Below are 18,705 nucleotides of genomic sequence, written 5' to 3'. Positions count from 1 at the left end.
CTTTATGTGACTGCAGGAGCTATGTGCAACTCTAAAACACTCCATTTAAGGCAAAATACACTTTTAAAGTCTAACTTTCAAATATTTAATCCATCCTTTCACATTTCTTTTACTTGTTTTTAACATGATGAGTTTGTCTGTCCATGTTAAACGGGGAAAATGCTGCGTGATACGACATGATCACAGATAAAATCACGAGATCTGATTAACTACTACACTGTACTGTATTGATTACTGAAGTACACATTACAAGAAAATACCATTTCAGTTTTTCTACCTCAAACTTCCATGTTTAATTCAATATTACTGGCACATTTTAGAGTGGCCTTTTATTGTGGCCAGCCTAAGGCACACCTGTGCAATAATCATGCTGTCTAATCAGCATCTTGATATGCCACACCTGTGAGGTGGATGGATTATCTCGGCAAAGGAGAAGTGCTCACTAACACAGATTTAGACAGATATGTGAACAATATTGGAGAGAAATAGGCCTTTTGTGTACATAGAAAAAGTCTTAGATCTTTGAGTTCAGCTCATGAAAAATGGGGGCAAAAACAAGTGTTGCGTTTATAATTTTCAGTGTAAATATATAAATAAATATACAGAGAAAGTAAAAAAGCAAAAATAAATAATTATTTATCATTTTATTTCCTTATTTATGTATTTTTTTCCACATTTATTTATTTTTTCTTTTTTTATTTATACATTTATTTATTTCCACTTTTATTTATTTTCACATGTATGTATTTATTTACGCATTTATTTATTTATTTCCACATTTATTTGTTTTTACATTTCTTTGTCCGTAGGGTAATGAGGAGGGCGTGTTTTACCTCAGGAATAGCAATCGAGCCAGAGTAGGCGAGGGGAAAGCTTTGAGGCCACAGTGACACCTTGTGGTGCCCAAACGAAGTACAAGAAGTGTAGCCTACATGACGCCTGTTGATAGTGTGGGATGAATGATTTAGATGGGCAATATGGCCAAAATCTTATATCACGGGTTATTATTTCAGTTTCACGTGGGGGGTTGTTTCGGCTGGGAAGCATGCAATCTGTGATTGCATGCATTTGCAATCGCTTTCTTATGCGTGGTGGTTTTTTTAGGTTTCACTTTCAACGCATACAACGCATGTTTCCAAGATTCGGAATAGAAGGAGGCATCAGTTACTGTAAAAGATTTGTCGCCTCGCGCCACTTACCGTGTGGACAGTCACCACATCAACTGATTATAATGGGTTCTCTTGGTGTAGACACGGCTTTAGATACGTATTAATCACACATCTAAGGCTGGAAATATCCAGAATTAGGTCAAACAGCGCCTGTCCTGTGCCCTCAGCTTTTTGAGCTAACTGCATTTTTTTAATGTAACCTCCAAAAACAACATAGACAGCATCAGAAACAAACCCGAAACTGATGTTCTGTTCACAGAATAAGTCTTATTATGCCTTATTAAGATTCATCTAAGAGACTTACGAGAGAAATAGGCCTTTTGTGTACATAGAAAAAGTCTTAGATCTTTGAGTTCAGCTCATGAAAAATGGGGGCAAAAACAAGTGTTGCGTTTATAATTTTCAGTGTAAATATATAAATAAATATACAGAGAAAGTAAAAAAGCAAAAATAAATAATTATTTATCATTTTATTTCCTTATTTATGTATTTTTTTCCACATTTTTTTATTTTTTCTTTTTTTATTTATACATTTATTTATTTCCACTTTTATTTATTTTCACATGTATGTATTTATTTACGCATTTATTTATTTATTTCCACATTTATTTGTTTTTACATTTCTTTGTCCGTAGGGTAATGAGGAGGGCGTGTTTTACCTCAGGAATAGCAATCGAGCCAGAGTAGGCGAGGGGAAAGCTTTGAGGCCACAGTGACACCTTGTGGTGCCCAAACGAAGTACAAGAAGTGTAGCCTACATGACGCCTGTTGATAGTGTGGGATGAATGATTTAGATGGGCAATATGGCCAAAATCTTATATCACGGGTTATTATTTCAGTTTCACGTGGGGGGTTGTTTCGGCTGGGAAGCATGCAATCTGTGATCGCATGCATTTGCAATCGCTTTCTTATGCGTGGTGGTTTTTTTAGGTTTCACTTTCAACGCATACAACGCATGTTTCCAAGATTCGGAATAGAAGGAGGCATCAGTTACTGTAAAAGATTTGTCGCCTCGCGCCACTTACCGTGTGGACAGTCACCACATCAACTGATTATAATGGGTTCTCTTGGTGTAGACACGGCTTTAGATACGTATTAATCACACATCTAAGGCTGGAAATATCCAGAATTAGGTCAAACAGCGCCTGTCCTGTGCCCTCAGCTTTTTGAGCTAACTGCATTTTTTTAATGTAACCTCCAAAAACAACATAGACAGCATCAGAAACAAACCCGAAACTGATGTTCTGTTCACAGAATAAGTCTTATTATGCCTTATTAAGATTCATCTAAGAGACTTACATAGTGTTTGAGCATCATAATGAACAAACTGTCTCTTGTTGAACAAATCAGTGATGAATCTTTTTTGTGAACAAATTCAAAAGACTCACTAGGATGAATCAAAATCCTACTCTGGCTTAGGACAAAAACTCTTCAAAGACTTCCTCGCATTGCATCTGAAAACAGACTTTTCCTGGCTAAATATGTTGTTTCCTTACTGTTATTCTTTAGGTAAGTCACTCGGGATAAAAGCGTCTGTAAAATGCATGAATGTAAATGTAAACTGACAGATTTTGCGCAAGACCAGACGGATGATAATGTAAATTCAGATCTGTGCTGTGAGTGTTCAGTCAGAGAGGAATACGCTGCAGTATCTGTGTCCAAATATAGTGAGAGTTATAAATGCAGGAGATCTTTGCCATATCGGGGGATTTGATCAACAGACTCCAGATCTGCGCCACTCTTATTCTAATCCTGGCTGAGGCTCTGAATCCCCACACAAACACATTCCTCCATGAATGTCACGTCTGAAGCCCTGAAGAAATCCCTCAACGTGTAGAAACCAGATTAAATCTCATATTTGTCAGCGGAGTCCTCTAAAAATAAACTACACTAATTCATGCCGCAGCAGCAACAAACTTTACTAAGTGGGAAACACTTTACAGTAAGGTTCCATTTGTTCACATTAACTATTATCAAGAATGAACAATGAAAAAAAATATTAATCTTAGTTCATTTAAACAATTACTAATACACTGTAAACAACATTTTTTGGAGTTGTAAATGTTTTTTTATAAAAAAAAAAATAAAGATGCATGAGCATAAACTTATATTTTAGTGTAATTTTAAATAAATGACACTTGTTTTTGATATTTTGTATCTAATGAATGACATTCAGATTCAGATGTTCAAACAAGTCTTTAATCCAAGAATAACATATCTCAAAATTAACTATCCAATTAACTAATTAATGTTAAATTCAACATTTACTAATATACTGTAAAAAATATATTTTTTGAAGTTATGGAAAATAATATGGATTATTGAAGCATGTTTTACTAGAAAACATACAGTATATTAGTTTTTCTACTTTAAACTTCATGTTTAATTCAATGTATTACTTGCCATTTTAGTTATTTGAGAAATTAACTAACAATTTTGGAGTTAAACATTTACATTTAAAACAGTACACATAAACAAACAGTAAAACATTTTTTTCAATGCACATTATTAAAATCAAAAGATGTATCTGTTAAAGATACTGTAACAAATTTAAATATAAAGTTAACTAATGGGACCTTACTGTAAGTGATACAAATATTCCACATGTATTTATACAAGTTACATGTAACTATATTAATTATAAATGTGTAAATGTCCTTCATCAGATCAAGTGTCTCAAACATCTATAAACATGAACAATGACAAAATCTGGATCTATTGTTTTATCATGTCAAACCAAAAAGCTTTTGATTGCATTTAAAATAATTGACACTTGATTTGATATTTTGTATCTAATGACGTTTGTACATGTTTGAAGCATTTAATCCAACTTCTATCTAATGAGATCACGTGTGTGTGTGTGAGTGTGTGTGTGTGTGTGTAACACATGATGATGATTAACATGCACTTAACAGACTCATGCAGAACTGAACAGAACAGAACTGAGATAAACATGGAGGGAAAGGAACTAAAGCAATGAATCGGGGCTGATGTGCGGGTCGATGCACTAACACAGGTGCCACATTCGCCTGCATTCATGCATCTGAGGGATCGGTTTGTTCCGATGGAAAAAGGCCCAGCTTTCCCTTTGCCCGTCAAACTGCACTTCTGAGCTCCATAATGCAGTTTCTTAAGCTCTAAGGGAATTTTTCATCATCATCAGCGATCAGATCGGATCACATCCTCCCCTTCAAACCGCAGCAGCAAAGAGAACCTCCTCCAGAGAGGAATTACCATATTTCCAGCGTTCGCTGTGATGAATGATTCAAAAAGCCGAGTTTAGCAATGCCAGGGTTTGGTTTGGTCTTAGCATCCATCATTAAAAGCACATAGCGGCGGCGGACGGGCTGCAGTTTGAAGGGAGGAAGGAAGGAAGTCACTGGGTTTGGAATCATGCATGGAATATCAAGAGAAGTGTGGAAGAGAAAGCACTGCAACTAGTTTTCACAAAGTGGTTACTTACAGGTAGTAAGTGTAGGAGTGATAGGATCTTCTGCCGAGTGGGGTGGAAGGGCAAAAGCAGTGGTGGAAAGGGTGGAGGGGGAATGAAAATGGAAGGAAAGAAAAAGTAAAAATATTAATGTCTGAAAATATAGAAATTAACAAAACCTGATATGGTGACACATGTGACGAGTTACTTCAGTGACTGTGAGTCTGTTCTTGCCTCTGTGTGTGTGTGTGTGTGTTATGTGAGGCGGAGCTGTGGGCGGAGCCTATGGTGTGGGTGTGGCTGTCGCTAGTAATATCATTAACATATCATTAACATCTCATTAAGGGCGTTCTCAGACATCAGTGCAGACATAGTTAATTCAGTGCGAATGAAAATAAGGCTGTGAGGTATTCAAAAAATTAATTACTCTAATAACTCAAATTCTTAAGCTTATTTATTTATAAAACCAACATTTCAGCCATCATTTCTTAAGATATAAGGAATTATAATCGATATCTTGAAAAGGGCTGATGGCAGAAATGTTGGTTTTATACTTGCAACTATACTTGTTTTTTACAATCACTTTGCACCTCAACATTTAGGTGTGTTTTTTCGTTATTATTTTTTGTTAATTGTAAATTGTTAATAAAAATTAAAAAAAATATTAATTTTGAATAATGCATTCACTTGCATAACAATGGCTTTACAAACGATTTACCCAAATTTATTCAGCTCATGTTAAATGCAACATTTATATTCATTTTTAAGTAAACAACCCATTTAATTCTTAAATAAATAAACAAATTAAACAATCAAGTTACACAAAAATATGTTGTGATAATCTTGTGAATTATTAATTTAGTTTTTTGTACACATGCATTTACACTGTGTATCATTAATGAGACTGCACTGATTTTTTCTTTTATCTCAATTATTATTCTGCTTAGTATGTCATAGTTTGACGTTTTATCTCATATTTTCTACTTTTCATGTCACAATTTAGATTTTTTTGTTTTTATCTCATAATCCATACTTTATCTCATAATTATGATTTAGTACATCATAATCTCGATTTTTCTTTAATCTCATAATTTCACATTTTTATGCCATCATTTCGACTTTTGTTTCTCATAATTTACTTTTCATGCCATAGTTATGACTTTTTATCTCATAATCATAATCTAATTTTGTAATTTTGACTCTCATAATTTCGAAAATGTTTTCTGGAGTCTTTGGTTTGCTGAATTTGTCTAGAAACACATTAATTTCAGGACAAAAATGTATGTTTGGTCAGCTAAATTACCTACATCGAACACAACAGTACATCACACCTCATTCTTGAAAAAAAGAACATTGCTGATTAAACTATTCTTACATAAATAGCTGCACTGAAATGAATGCAACAGTGTATGCATAATATTTGCATGAACACAAATGCATTTTGAGACTGCACTTCTTTTATTAATGCAACATTAACGTAAGAATTTCCTAATTTTCTTAACGTTCATCTTGTGCTTTTTTAATGAGGCCTGACGTTTTCTAGACAGACCTTTTCAATGTTTCGTCAAATATCGATCAATACTAGACCTCATTCATGAAACGCAAGCAGAAGTAATTCTGTGCAAACATTCTCACACAAAAAGCTTGCACTGAATCGAACGCAATCATTTATGCAAGAACAATTTACACTAATTCATTCAGCTTGTGTTTCATTAATGAGACTGCTCTTCAATCTCTCACAGCTTCATTTTCATTCGCATCAAAGGTCTAGTACAGGGTGAAGAGAGAGAGAGGACAGGACAGAAACAGGTGATTAGCTCTCTTTACAGGCAGGATTGGTGAGTTTGGGCTCAGGTTTTGAATTCTGCAACAAACGCGAGCTGCAAAAGCAGTTCTAGCGCTCTAAGTTTATTAGTTGTAGTGAACTCAGTCCTGACTCAATTACTGATGTCAGTGGATATGGATCTCATCAAATTACGCTGAGATTTAACATGCGATGCAAGGTCGTTATGCTAAAAACGGCCCGGGCGACACATATAAACGATCTGACGGAAATCGCCTCGTCAGCAAAATGAAGGCATCCCTTTTCAAATGTTTGGCCATTTTGTGGCTCAACAGCAAAATCAATAGAGACAAATACCCTTATTCTGAGAAGGTAATGACTCTCATTAAAAACATATTTACTTGGCCCTGCCTTCAATTTACATCTGAAACCACTGAAAGCATGCTCTGAATCTAAAGCAGAACTGGAGTCGGCTGTTTGAACAAGGGCTTTTACTCCAGCTCAGGACGGATCTAATGTAAACTCTTTGGGAAAAAAAAGCACCTTTCATCAATTTTTCTCTCTTATCTTGCTTTTATTTCGCTCTTTTCTTTTTTCTGCACAAGATAAGCTTGGAAAATAATTGTGCTATTTCCCGTCGCCGGGTCATTAAAGCGATGCCGTTTGTTTGAGAGCAGCGCGGGGAGAAAAAAATTAATATTTCATCAGGCAGCATGTATTGGTGCCACAAACCATGTAATGGTGCTTATCAGAGCGATCAAATCAATTATTCTGTGTTCAGTTGACAAAAGGGGCCGTTTGAAAAGCAAACAGAAAATCAGCATTGATTCATTTGACTTTCATGTGTTCATGGACACACTGAAGACTTCTAAATGCTCTAAACAGCTCTCTGAAGCTGAAGTGAGTCATTTTATCCCACGTTCAAATACTTTCTCATATTTTAATGTTCATAGTCACTGTAAGTGAATTAATGGCAGTTTGACACTTTCAAAACATTCTCGACCAATGACGTGAGTTTGGGGGCAGGGCTACCTGTTTGATTGACACACGGTGGGAGTGCAGTGCTGCATAAATTAATTTCAAATTTTTAATCACTTTATGTAAGTTTTTATGTCACAATTATGACTTTACATCTCATAATGTCATAATACTTTATCTAAATTACTGCTTACACTGAAAAAAATTATTCATTGAATTTACAATTTTTTTAAGGTAAGTGGTTGCAATCAATTTATTTTAGCTACATTTAATTAAACAAATTTAGTTGATTAACGTGAAACATTTTTTTAAATGTAGCTAAAATAAATTGTTTGCAACCACTTACCTTAAAAAAATGTGTATCATTTTTTTTCAGTGTAGTATGTCAATTTTGACTTTTCTCACATTTTCAAATTCATGTCATAATTTCTTTTTGTCTCATTATTTGATCTCATATTTTTGACTTTTCATGTCATAATTTTGACTTTCTACTTCATTTGTCACAATCGACTTTTTATTTAATAATTTATACTTTTATGTCACTATTATGACTATCTCTTTATTATAACTTTTATCTCATCATTTCTATTTTTGTCAAAATTTCAACTTTTTATCTCAATTACTGCTTAGTATGTCAATTTTGACTTTTTATCTCATTTATGTCTTTTCATGACCATTTTGATTTCTTTTATCTCATTTGTCACAATTATGACTTTATACGTTGTCAAAATTATTACTTAATCTTATACATTTTAAAGTTCATGTCAAAATTTCAATCTTTCATCTCATAATTATGACTTTTTATACTTAGTACGTCACATTTTTGACTTTTCATGTCATAATTTCAACTTTGTATCTTATAATAATAACTTTGTCACAATTATGACATTTTATCTCATAACTGATACTTTTATGTTACAATTATGACCTTAAGCTTATAACTTTTACTTTTTGTCATATTAACAAGTATTGCTTATTTTTGACTATTCATGTCATAATTTCGACTTTGCATCTCATTATTACGGCTTTTTACAGCATAATTATTACTTGAAAGTGATTTTTCCCACTTTGTCGTATCTTAATGTTCAGAGTCTTTATTAGCGAGTCATTGGCCCTTTGAATCAACACTGTGATGCTTCCAAAACATTCTCAGCCAATGACGTGAGTTTGGGGGCGGGGCTATCTATTTGACTGACAGATGGTGGGAGTGCAGTGGTGTTTAAATGACACACTTCAGCTTTAAACACAATTTCATGTTAATCGGATTAAATATTGTTGAACAGAAGTGAAGCTCTCTTACCGCTTCTTCATGACCAGCACCACGCCGAGGAAGATGATGACGAAGAGTAGGATGCCAGCGATGACGCCGGCGATCTTCACCGTGTGATCCGTCTGTTTCTCGGGTTCCACGGCATCAGGCTTCCGGGTCGTAGCGCCTGGAACAGGAAGTCCAGACAATCATGGCTGAAATGAGAGCCACTGTTCTCACGATTAAAACACAACTCATGAGGACGGACATGTGACGTACAGATATTCAGCACATTATCAATACTGACAAAACATTGCTAGCAGGAAATGAGTGAAATAAGATTTATATGATTGTGCTTTTTGTTAATAAAACAAGTTAGTATTAGCAGACGATTAATCAAGTTAGTTGATCGGTTGATCATTGATTATACTAGCTTTGCTTGCAGAAAAGAAGCAAACACAACTGATATCTCATTAAAACCTCAGCTGTTTCTCCTAGACAGCAATGAGATAACATGGAGACTCCTGAATCTCATGTGTGTCTCCTCTGGAGTTTTGAGAAGATGCCTCAAACTGTGCTCAGATCAGACAAAACACTAAAGTATGCAATCAGAGATCTCAATATGAACTCAAACATTTCTCACCACATACGCCAAAGATCTAATGATCTCAGCTTTTAAGCAGTTTTAGGAAGAGACAAAGGAATAAATTTTTAGCTCATAATTTGTACCTTTTATGCCATGTTTAGACTTTTTATGTCATAATTGTGACTTTATTTCATAATATGACTTTTTGTCAGTTATAAGTTTTTATATCATAATTTCGACATTTTATTTAAATGTCAACTTTTTATCTCATCATTTTTATGCCATATTTATTCAGACTTTTATGCCATATTTAGACTTGTATGTCATAAAAAAATGTCAAAAATAATTAAATATTATGATAAATAATATTTATCATAAAATATTTTATAAAAAGTCAATTCACAACGATTCACTTTTTTATCTCAGCTATTTCTCAATTACAATTTTGGGAATTTAGACTAAGAAAGTTAATTGACTTTTTATTTCAATTGTCAACATATTTAGACTTTTTTTTCATAATTACAATTTATTTTGTTACAATTATGATGTAAAAAGTCTAAATATAGAAATTAAGAGTTATGTTAAACGTTTTTTCTAAAATTGCTTATGATAAATAAAGCTGTGATAAAAAGTCCTAATTGTTACAACAACAACAAAAGTCACAATTATGGCATAATATATCAAAATTATTGTATAAATAGTCATAATTATGAAATGTTAGAATTTTTATATAATAATTTTTTATAAAATAATAATTTTTATATAAATATTTTGCCAATTTATGCTATTATTACAATTTTTGGTCACAATTAGGACTTCTTATCTCAGCTTTTTTCTCCATTTCTTTTTCAATTGTAAGAAAAACATCGGAGACAAAGTTAACACTTTAATTAAACAACTGAAAACTATAAGTCACAAAGACATAAAGAGCAACATCTGAGCGTTATCACTCTCCTCTGTTTGCCATCTAAATGGACTAAAAGCGGCTTTAGTTGCGGCACTGAGGAGGAATAGAGAGGTCAGAGAGAAACAGAGCGAGCGCGTCTGCCTGTTTACTGTATAATGTGATGCATGCCCGATGAAATATCAATTTCCAGCACTAAATGAGAAGAGGATGAAAAATAGTGCGGACGGGACGCTCATTTGAGCCGGGCCGCGGATCGGTTCCTCCTGCCTGCTACGCTTTTTTCAAATCAAGTCCTGACAACATCCATCAGCTGGGTCTATGGGCTGCCGTTACTATGGTGACAGATGCTCTGCGTTTGGACTCCAGTTTCTGTTTTGCCGCAGGTGATTCCCAACAAACAACAACAAAATAACTGCTTCCCAGCAGATACTCACAAAACTATGGAAGCCCATTTCTGCCACATAAGACAAAAAAAATCATGGTTTGGTAAATCATAATTATGAGATAAAAAGTCAAAATTATGACTATAATAATTATAAAATTATTATACTATTATGGCATAAAAAGTGATGCATTTTTTCTAGTGCTGTCAATCTATTAAAAAAAATTAACAAATTAATCGCACATTTTTTCTGAGATTAATCGCGATTAATCCCACCTAACATTAAAGTTTTTAAATATACTTTTATATTGCAATCATTTCACATTAAATCTTCAAATTAATGTACAAACAACATAAAGACAGTATTTTTTTAATATTTGTTTAATGGCATCTTTTTTTATGACTGAATGCCAGTATCACTGATACCAATACTACTCATGTCTCTATAAAATTGTTTTTTCCCCCAATATTTAACCATTGACTAGCCATTCAACATTACAGTATAATTGATAGCTATCAATTTTAACATTTACTAGACTTTTAAAAAATAACTTCTAATTTAAGTGAACATATAGATGAATGTAGTTTTTCATTTATATACTAAATATAGATGAATCCTTAAAGCTATATAAAAAGTTATTGATTTCCTTTTGTTCTTGACGAACAGACATCACAGCAGCTGGTTATTAGGTTGTTTTGGCTGCTATTACTTTAAGAGCTGCTGCTGCTGAACATGACGCGGATCTGACACGCATCGTATTTTCTCACAATTCTCTTTACCGTTTCTGTCTCACTTCAGGTCTGAAAGTCTCTATTAATGAGCTGACGAGTTGAATCGGGTGTGTTAGATGAGGGAGACAGTGCTGGGCTCCAGGACAGTTTTGAAAACCATTTCAGAGACATGTTCTTAAATGTGACTCATATAAAATATATTACATGCATGCACAGTTTTAAGGCAGCTTTAATCGCCTTTTTGGTAACTTCATGACTTAACTGACACGTAGATGCACACGCAGGTGCACTGACATGCACGTAGATTATTTCGCTCTCTGATATGAAATGATAAAGGCTACAGCACGCCGGTGTCTTTGTGCGTGCAATTGAAGCGCACGCGCTGCGAGAACAGTACTCGTTTGACTCGCGCCTGGCGCTGAAGTGAAGTTGGAGCGTGCGTCTGAAACGTCTCCGGTTTGATGTGATCGTAAAGACGTTCTGCGACTGAATAAATGCACTTCTTGTCAAGAGAAAAGTGACAGAAACAGCAGTTGTGAGTGGAGCGGCGTACCCTGGCCCCACCCCTGCGTTAAATATTTTTAACGCGTTAAACTGTAAAAAATCAATCGCCTGTTTTAACGCGCTAATTTTGACAGCACTAATTTTTTCATAATTATGACTTTTAATACCATCATTTCTATTTTTGTAATAATTTTAACTTCTCATGTCTTTTTATGCCATAATTATGACTTTTTATCTCGTAATTTTGACATCATAATTCAAACTTTTTTTAATCTCATAATTAGGACTTTTTTGTCACAGTTATGACTTATCTCAGAATTGACTTATTATGCTATAATTTCAATTTTTTATCTAATAATGACTTTATCTTGATGACTTTTATTTCATAATTCCCACTTTTGTCACAATTTCAACTCAATTACTGCTTAGTATGTCATAATTTTACTTTATATCTCATATTTTCAACTTTTCATGCCATAATTTCAACCATTTATCTCATAATTATGACTTTTTAGCTCATAACTCCATCTTTTTATCTCATAATTATAATCATAATTTGAGTTTTCATCTCATATCTCATTTCCACTTTTTGTCACAATTTCAATGTCTTAATTTTGACTTTATACCTCATATTTTCAACTTTTCGTGCCATAATTTCGATTTAAGTCAATTAAAATTTTCATCTCATAATTATGATTTTTATGTCAGAATTGAGTTTTCATCTTATAATTTTCAATTTATGTCATAATTTCAACTTTTTATCTCAAGTATTGCTTAGCGTGTCTTAATTTTGACTTTATACTTTCATATTTTCAATTTTTCGTGCCATAATTTAAACTTTATCTCATAATTGTTACTTCTAATACTAAAATCATGATTTATCTCATAATCATGACTTAATTGTCATGTCATAATTTTTACTCTTCTGCCTCATAATTATGATTTACCAATGCATGATTTTTCTCTCATGTGGCAGAAATAAGCTTCCATACAAAACCACTGTATGGAAACAATATCGACTTCAATATAAATGTTGTCGCCTTATTCTGCAAATCATGAAAACGCAAGAGTTCTGGACCGAAAATGAAAAAAGAAATTGAGTACAATTATTAGCATAAGTGCATACATCTCCCTAGGCTTTTGTTATTGTCATGACGCTCATTTGCATTCTGGAGTCTGAGTTTCTTCAGTCTGGATGGAGGCGAGAGAGAGTGTTTGAAGACGGGCCGCAGGCTGCAGCGCGGGGTCGAAGAGGAGGACGAATATGGCATAAACAGCCTCGCTTCAGATGTCTCGCTCACAAACAAACATGCAAACATTTAGAGGAACAGAATTAAATGCTGCACTGAATCCATGATCATGCACAATGATCCAGTAACGGGCTAAAGGGGCGAGTGATCTGAAGTTGTGTTTATATAAGGTTTAATTAAAAACAAGCCAATTTTCTCTTTACCGTTCGTCTGTAGAAAACATCACTTTAGCATTAAACATCCACAGTTAAACGATTGAAAGGTGAAACCCTGCATTTCACAGCCGCAGATGAGAGCGTCACCTGGGACTGTTCAACAAACAGTAAATATTGAAATGTAATTTTCTGGAGGGATGTGGTTGTCATGCATTGCAAATGCCGCGGTCTTTGGTTTCGGGTTTGCCGGGGTCACATTGATTCCTTCGACGGACATCGGCGCTGAATAAAAAGGAGCTAATTTAGAGACTCCTGCTCCGGTGTTTATTTTCCACAGTAAATGCGTGTATTCAGCGTACAGATTCAGCTAATGGAAAGTGACCTTCTACAGGAAGCAAACAGCAGGGATCAAATGAAGCTCATCAGACGGACAGTAACCCTGAAAATCCTCAATTACCTTTTCAACCTGCATCCATTCAGGACTAAAACGAATCAACAAACACTGCTTTACACAACAGTCACGGGTTACACTAATACACATGGAAGAAATACTGAAATATACCATATTGCACTACATAAAAAAAAGAAACTTACACAGACATAAAAAACACGAAAATCTAGCTCACATTTCACCCTAAAAATTACAATTAAAAATGTGAAAAATATATTTAGCATAAGAACATTACGAATAGCGATTGAAATTTTTTAAAATGTTATTTTTATGCTTGTTTATTTTTTGATTGTGACATTATTTTCAAGAAAATTAACAATTTTTTACTAATGCATCCAGATATTTTACGTTTGAGTTTTTTTGTTAGCTTGTTTATTTATTAATTTATTTTAGTAAATTTCTTGTCAACGATTCTCATTACTCTCATTAAAATCATTAACAAACGATGATTAAAAAAAAATCAGAATACATGTAGGGCAGCATAACAAATACTACCATGATATATAAACCAATTGAAAAACTTAATATTGTTATTTTCACATTATTTTAATAACAATTTAATTAAAATGCTACATTTTATGCAAATATAACAATAAAACTTAATACTAAAAAAATTAATAAAAAAATTCACATTACCGTAATGAAAATTTGGGGAAAATGCTAAATCTTTATGCAAAATGTAACAATAAAAATCGAAAAATATTAAATTACATAAATATAAAATAATATAATTTTTTCCTTTTTTTTTTTATTTTTGAGTGAAATATGATCTGGACATGGCCAGGAAACAGTAAACTGACACACACACACAGAGCGAGGTGGATGGTGGAAGTTCTGACCTGTTAGTTGGCTGTCGCCGGCAGCGGGTGCGATACGCACATACGGCGTGGTGAGCTGAGTCACAATAATGGCAGCTAGAACAAGAGAAGAGATCCAGCCAAACATGCACAGAGAGAGAGAGAGACATGCTGAGGCATCGTTACATCTGTAAGGTTATTAATGCAGAGCAGAGAGACAGACAGACGCTCGTGAGCCGCCGACACAGACAGCACTTCACTTTACAACTCATTCTGCTGACATTTTGTGTCATTTTGTTGTGTGCTTTTGTCATTTTTATGACCTATTACGTTGCTTTTTAGGTTTATTTTTTATTTCTGTTTTAGTTTTTATTTATTTACAGTTAGTAATTTTAACGCATTAACTTAAGCTTATTTCAGTTCAGATTTTCTGTTTTCTTTTTATATTTTGCATGTACTGCATTAAGCTAACTGAGACTTGTTATAGCACTTGCTTATCATTGCTCTTTTGTTGATTTTGATTGCTTCTATTGTTCTCATTTGCTTTGGATAAAAGCGTCTGCTAAATGTCTAAATGTAAATATCTAAGTGTGTCATAAAAACTAACTTTTTTCTCATAATTATGACTTGGTATGTCATAACTGACTTTTTAAAATCTCATACTTATATCTTAGTATGTCATAATTTTGACCCTTTTGTCACATTTATGACTTTTTATCTCATATAGTAATTATGACTTTTTATCTCATAATTTGGCTTTTTCTCAATTATGACTTTTTATCTCATAAATATTACTTAGTATGTCATAATTCTGACCCTTTTCTCACATTTATGACTTTTTATCTCATACAGTACTCATGACTTTTTATCTCACAATTGGGCTTTTCTCAATTATGACTTTTTATATCATAATTTGGCTTTTTCTCAATTATGTGACGTTTTATCTCATAATTATTAATGCCATAATTTGGATCCTTTTCTCACATTTATCTCATAATTATTCATTTTTATCTCATAATTTAGATTTTTCTAAATTATGACTTTTTATCTCATAATTGTGACTTATGTCATAATTTTGACTTATTTCTCGTAATTATGACTTTTATCTCATAATTTGACCTTTTCTCAATTATGACTTTTTATCTCATAATTATGACTTTGTATATCAATTTGAGCTTTTTTCTTATAATTATGACTTATCTCATAATTATGACCCAGTATGCTAACATTTAGATTTTTTCTTATAATTATGACTTATCTAATTATCTTTTATATTAGATCTTTTATCTAATGTATTTTATTTTGGCTTTATTTCAATTAACAAAACGGTATTAATAGTTTTAGTTAACGTCTTATGTATTCTTTGCAGAAAAGTCATTGCCAGAATCTAAACTCAATTGGCCAAACGGTCAAGAGAAACATTGTTTTTAAATATATTTCATTAAAGACCACAAACTACCAAAAAACAGTCTAATCTAATTATAAATTGATTATTTTACCCAATATTTGTATTTTCTGTTCATTTCTATGCTTATTTTTTAAGTATTGCATTGCTAGCTTAGCAACACACTAATGTAAATCTCTAATGAGCAGGTATGCTGCCTATGTAGTGTTCCAAACCCTTACTTTTGAGGGTGTATTTCAGTTTCATAGAGCAGCGGCTCACAAGGGCTTTGGAAAAGAGCTTGAGAAAGACTTTATTCACATGCTCAGTGAGTAATAACAGCTGGACATTGAAGGTCAGTGAATTACTGCATTAACATTTTTGACATGTATGTGGAAAACACTATAAATCTACCCTTCATGTGTTTATGAGACATTTATGGCCTATAGCAGGGTTCCTCAAATCTTGCCCTGGAGGTCCAATGCGCTGCAGAGTTTAGCTCCAACCCTGATCAAACTCAGCTACCTGTGAATTTCTAATGATCCTGAAGACATTGATTAGCATGCTCAGGTGTGTTTGATTAGGGTTAGAGCTAAACTCTGCAGGAAAGTGGATCTCATGGGCCAGATTTGAGGATCCCTGGCCTATAGTGTTTAAAACCTGTCTGTATGTGTTATGATTGACAGGTATAGAGCGCAACTGCCGCCATAGTTCATGCAAAACCGATTTTAGTCAATGCATTTTCATTTTGGACAAACAATGGAGGATTTTCTGCATCAGATGGGTTTCACGATCACAATTCACAGTTCGCAAAACTAAAGCCACAAACTCTCATTTGCATCGAACAGGCTTGACACCATTAGAGACATGGCATGTAGACAGAAAAATAGATTATGTACCATCTGTGCTCAATTAAATCACAAACAGCGGCGAGAAACGGCCCGAGCGTCGCTAACTGCCGCCCAAAGTCTCGTAACGGTCCACCAGAGGTCAGAAAACACAAAAACACCACCGCCGTACGCGAAGCCATGGAGTTTCCATCGGAGTGATTCTCCATCTGTCACGACGTGAGATGACTCCCCTCAGAGCCGTCAGACTCTGCGTCTTCTGCATTTTAACGTCACATTTTGTGATTGCGTTTTCAATGAGACAGAATGACAGTGTGTTTTGTTCATTCTGATTAAACTACCGTCGATTTCAGATAATCACAGGTTCAAGGACTTTTAACTGATGCACCTATGAATAATTCAGTGAGATTTATTAATTTATTATTTTGTATTAAGAAAATTACACCTATTTTTAAGAACAGAATAGTAATGATTTTTTCATTGTGTTTTCATGACTATTAAACACATTTTACCTTACATTACATTATTGTAATTCTGTTTTAGTTTTTTGCTTTGTTTTTTTAACTGAAATAACATTTAAATAAGATTAATGAAAGTTATTAAAAAAAATATTACCATGATATATAAATTAAAACTAAAACCATTATTTTCGCTGAAAACTAAAAAAATGTATGCAAACTATATTTTGTACTTTTTTTATTTTGCATTAAGACAATTATGCCTTTTTTAGGAACATTAAGAATAGTAATGATTTTTTGCATTGTGTGAAGATATTACATTTACATTACATTTAGTCATTTAGCAGACGCTTTTATTCAAAGCGAATTACAAATTAGGACAATTTATATACACACATACTATATATAATATATATATATATATATATATACTGTATATATATATTACTAAAATAGCACTGAAATAAGCAAAAAATATTGTTATTAAAACAAATATTACTATGATATAAAAAAATAAAATTAAAACATGGTTATTTTCACATTACAGTAAAAATAAATAAATTTTAATATACATTTAAATAATACATTTATAAATGTAAAATGTACATTTGTAATATTTTCTTTACATTTTGCATTGAGAAAATTGAGCTTATTTTCAAGAGTAGTGATAATTATAGTCATTTTTAATTGTGTTTAATGGCAGTTAAACGCATTTTATCTTATACTGTAATTCCATTTTACTTTTGAAGTTTTTCACAATGATTCTTCTTCTTTTTTATATTACTAAAATAGCACGTTTTTTGTGATCAAAACAAAGGTGCAAGACCGCAAACGTAACAATATCAATGAAGGGAAAGAAGAACAATCCCATGAAGCATTGCGAGTGAAAATAATGAAATAAAAATGAAGGAGAAATATAAAACTATTTGATTTATAGATATTGATTGTGCATATAGTAACAATATATAATATATAAGTAGTATATAAATAAATATATAAGAACTTTTATGTAATTTCTTGTTTCGATCCTCTGATTGGTGGAGATTTCTTTGTTTTTTCGTTTCTTTTCGTTTGACTTCCAGACTGTTGCGCTCTATATCTGCTACGATTTTAACATCCTGATGTGCCTGAAGTACAGCTTATTTACTTTCTCGCTGACTATTTGTCATAATGCATTGTGTTTCATAGAGCATATAGATATGTGAGTGATCAGTGCAGTGACTGGTTTCTGCAGACGAGCTGGAATCAGCTTTAGGGAACATGTTTCAATCAGTGCACTCCATTACTCTCACACAGACCCACCTTTAGTGGCCACGCGAACACAATCGATCTTAGTTTCCTGCGAGAGAGAGAGAGAGAGAGAGAGAGAGAGAGAGAGAGAGAGAGAGAGAGAGAGAGAGAAAGAATTGGTTTACACACAAATTACTACTCATAGTTCTACTGTTCATCAACCAGCTCATCTGAACTGTCTGAACAGGTCAAACGGTTGAAGATCTCGCTTCCACATCCTGTGCTGACTTACCTGCCCGCGATGAAAAGCGTATCATGTATCTTGGTCATCAGCTGAAAGTCCAGTCTGTGTTGAGATTCGTTGCCAGAGGGGCGTCCACGAAACACGGGGTACTGTCGTGCATCTGTGGAC

General features: G+C 33.4%; 1 protein-coding gene across 1 annotated transcript in view; it reads right to left on the bottom strand.

The window, feature by feature from the left end:
• Window positions 1–18,705, bottom strand: part of LOC107663746 (receptor-type tyrosine-protein phosphatase mu-like) — a 313,414-nt gene that overhangs the window by 91,301 nt on the left and 203,408 nt on the right. The window contains exons 16-19 of the mRNA XM_016454059.1: window positions 18,366–18,402; window positions 14,416–14,490; window positions 8,661–8,796; window positions 4,633–4,662 (exon numbers count right to left, since the gene is read on the bottom strand). Of these exons, the coding sequence (XP_016309545.1) occupies window positions 4,633–4,662; window positions 8,661–8,796; window positions 14,416–14,490; window positions 18,366–18,402 (278 nt within the window). The remainder of the gene's footprint in view (window positions 1–4,632; window positions 4,663–8,660; window positions 8,797–14,415; window positions 14,491–18,365; window positions 18,403–18,705) is intronic.

This window comes from Sinocyclocheilus anshuiensis, unplaced genomic scaffold, assembly GCF_001515605.1.
Source record: "Sinocyclocheilus anshuiensis isolate Anshui unplaced genomic scaffold, SAMN03320099.WGS_v1.1 scaffold2305, whole genome shotgun sequence".
Classification (NCBI taxonomy): domain Eukaryota; kingdom Metazoa; phylum Chordata; class Actinopteri; order Cypriniformes; family Cyprinidae; genus Sinocyclocheilus; species Sinocyclocheilus anshuiensis.
This window is presented reverse-complemented; position numbering and strand designations above follow the sequence as displayed.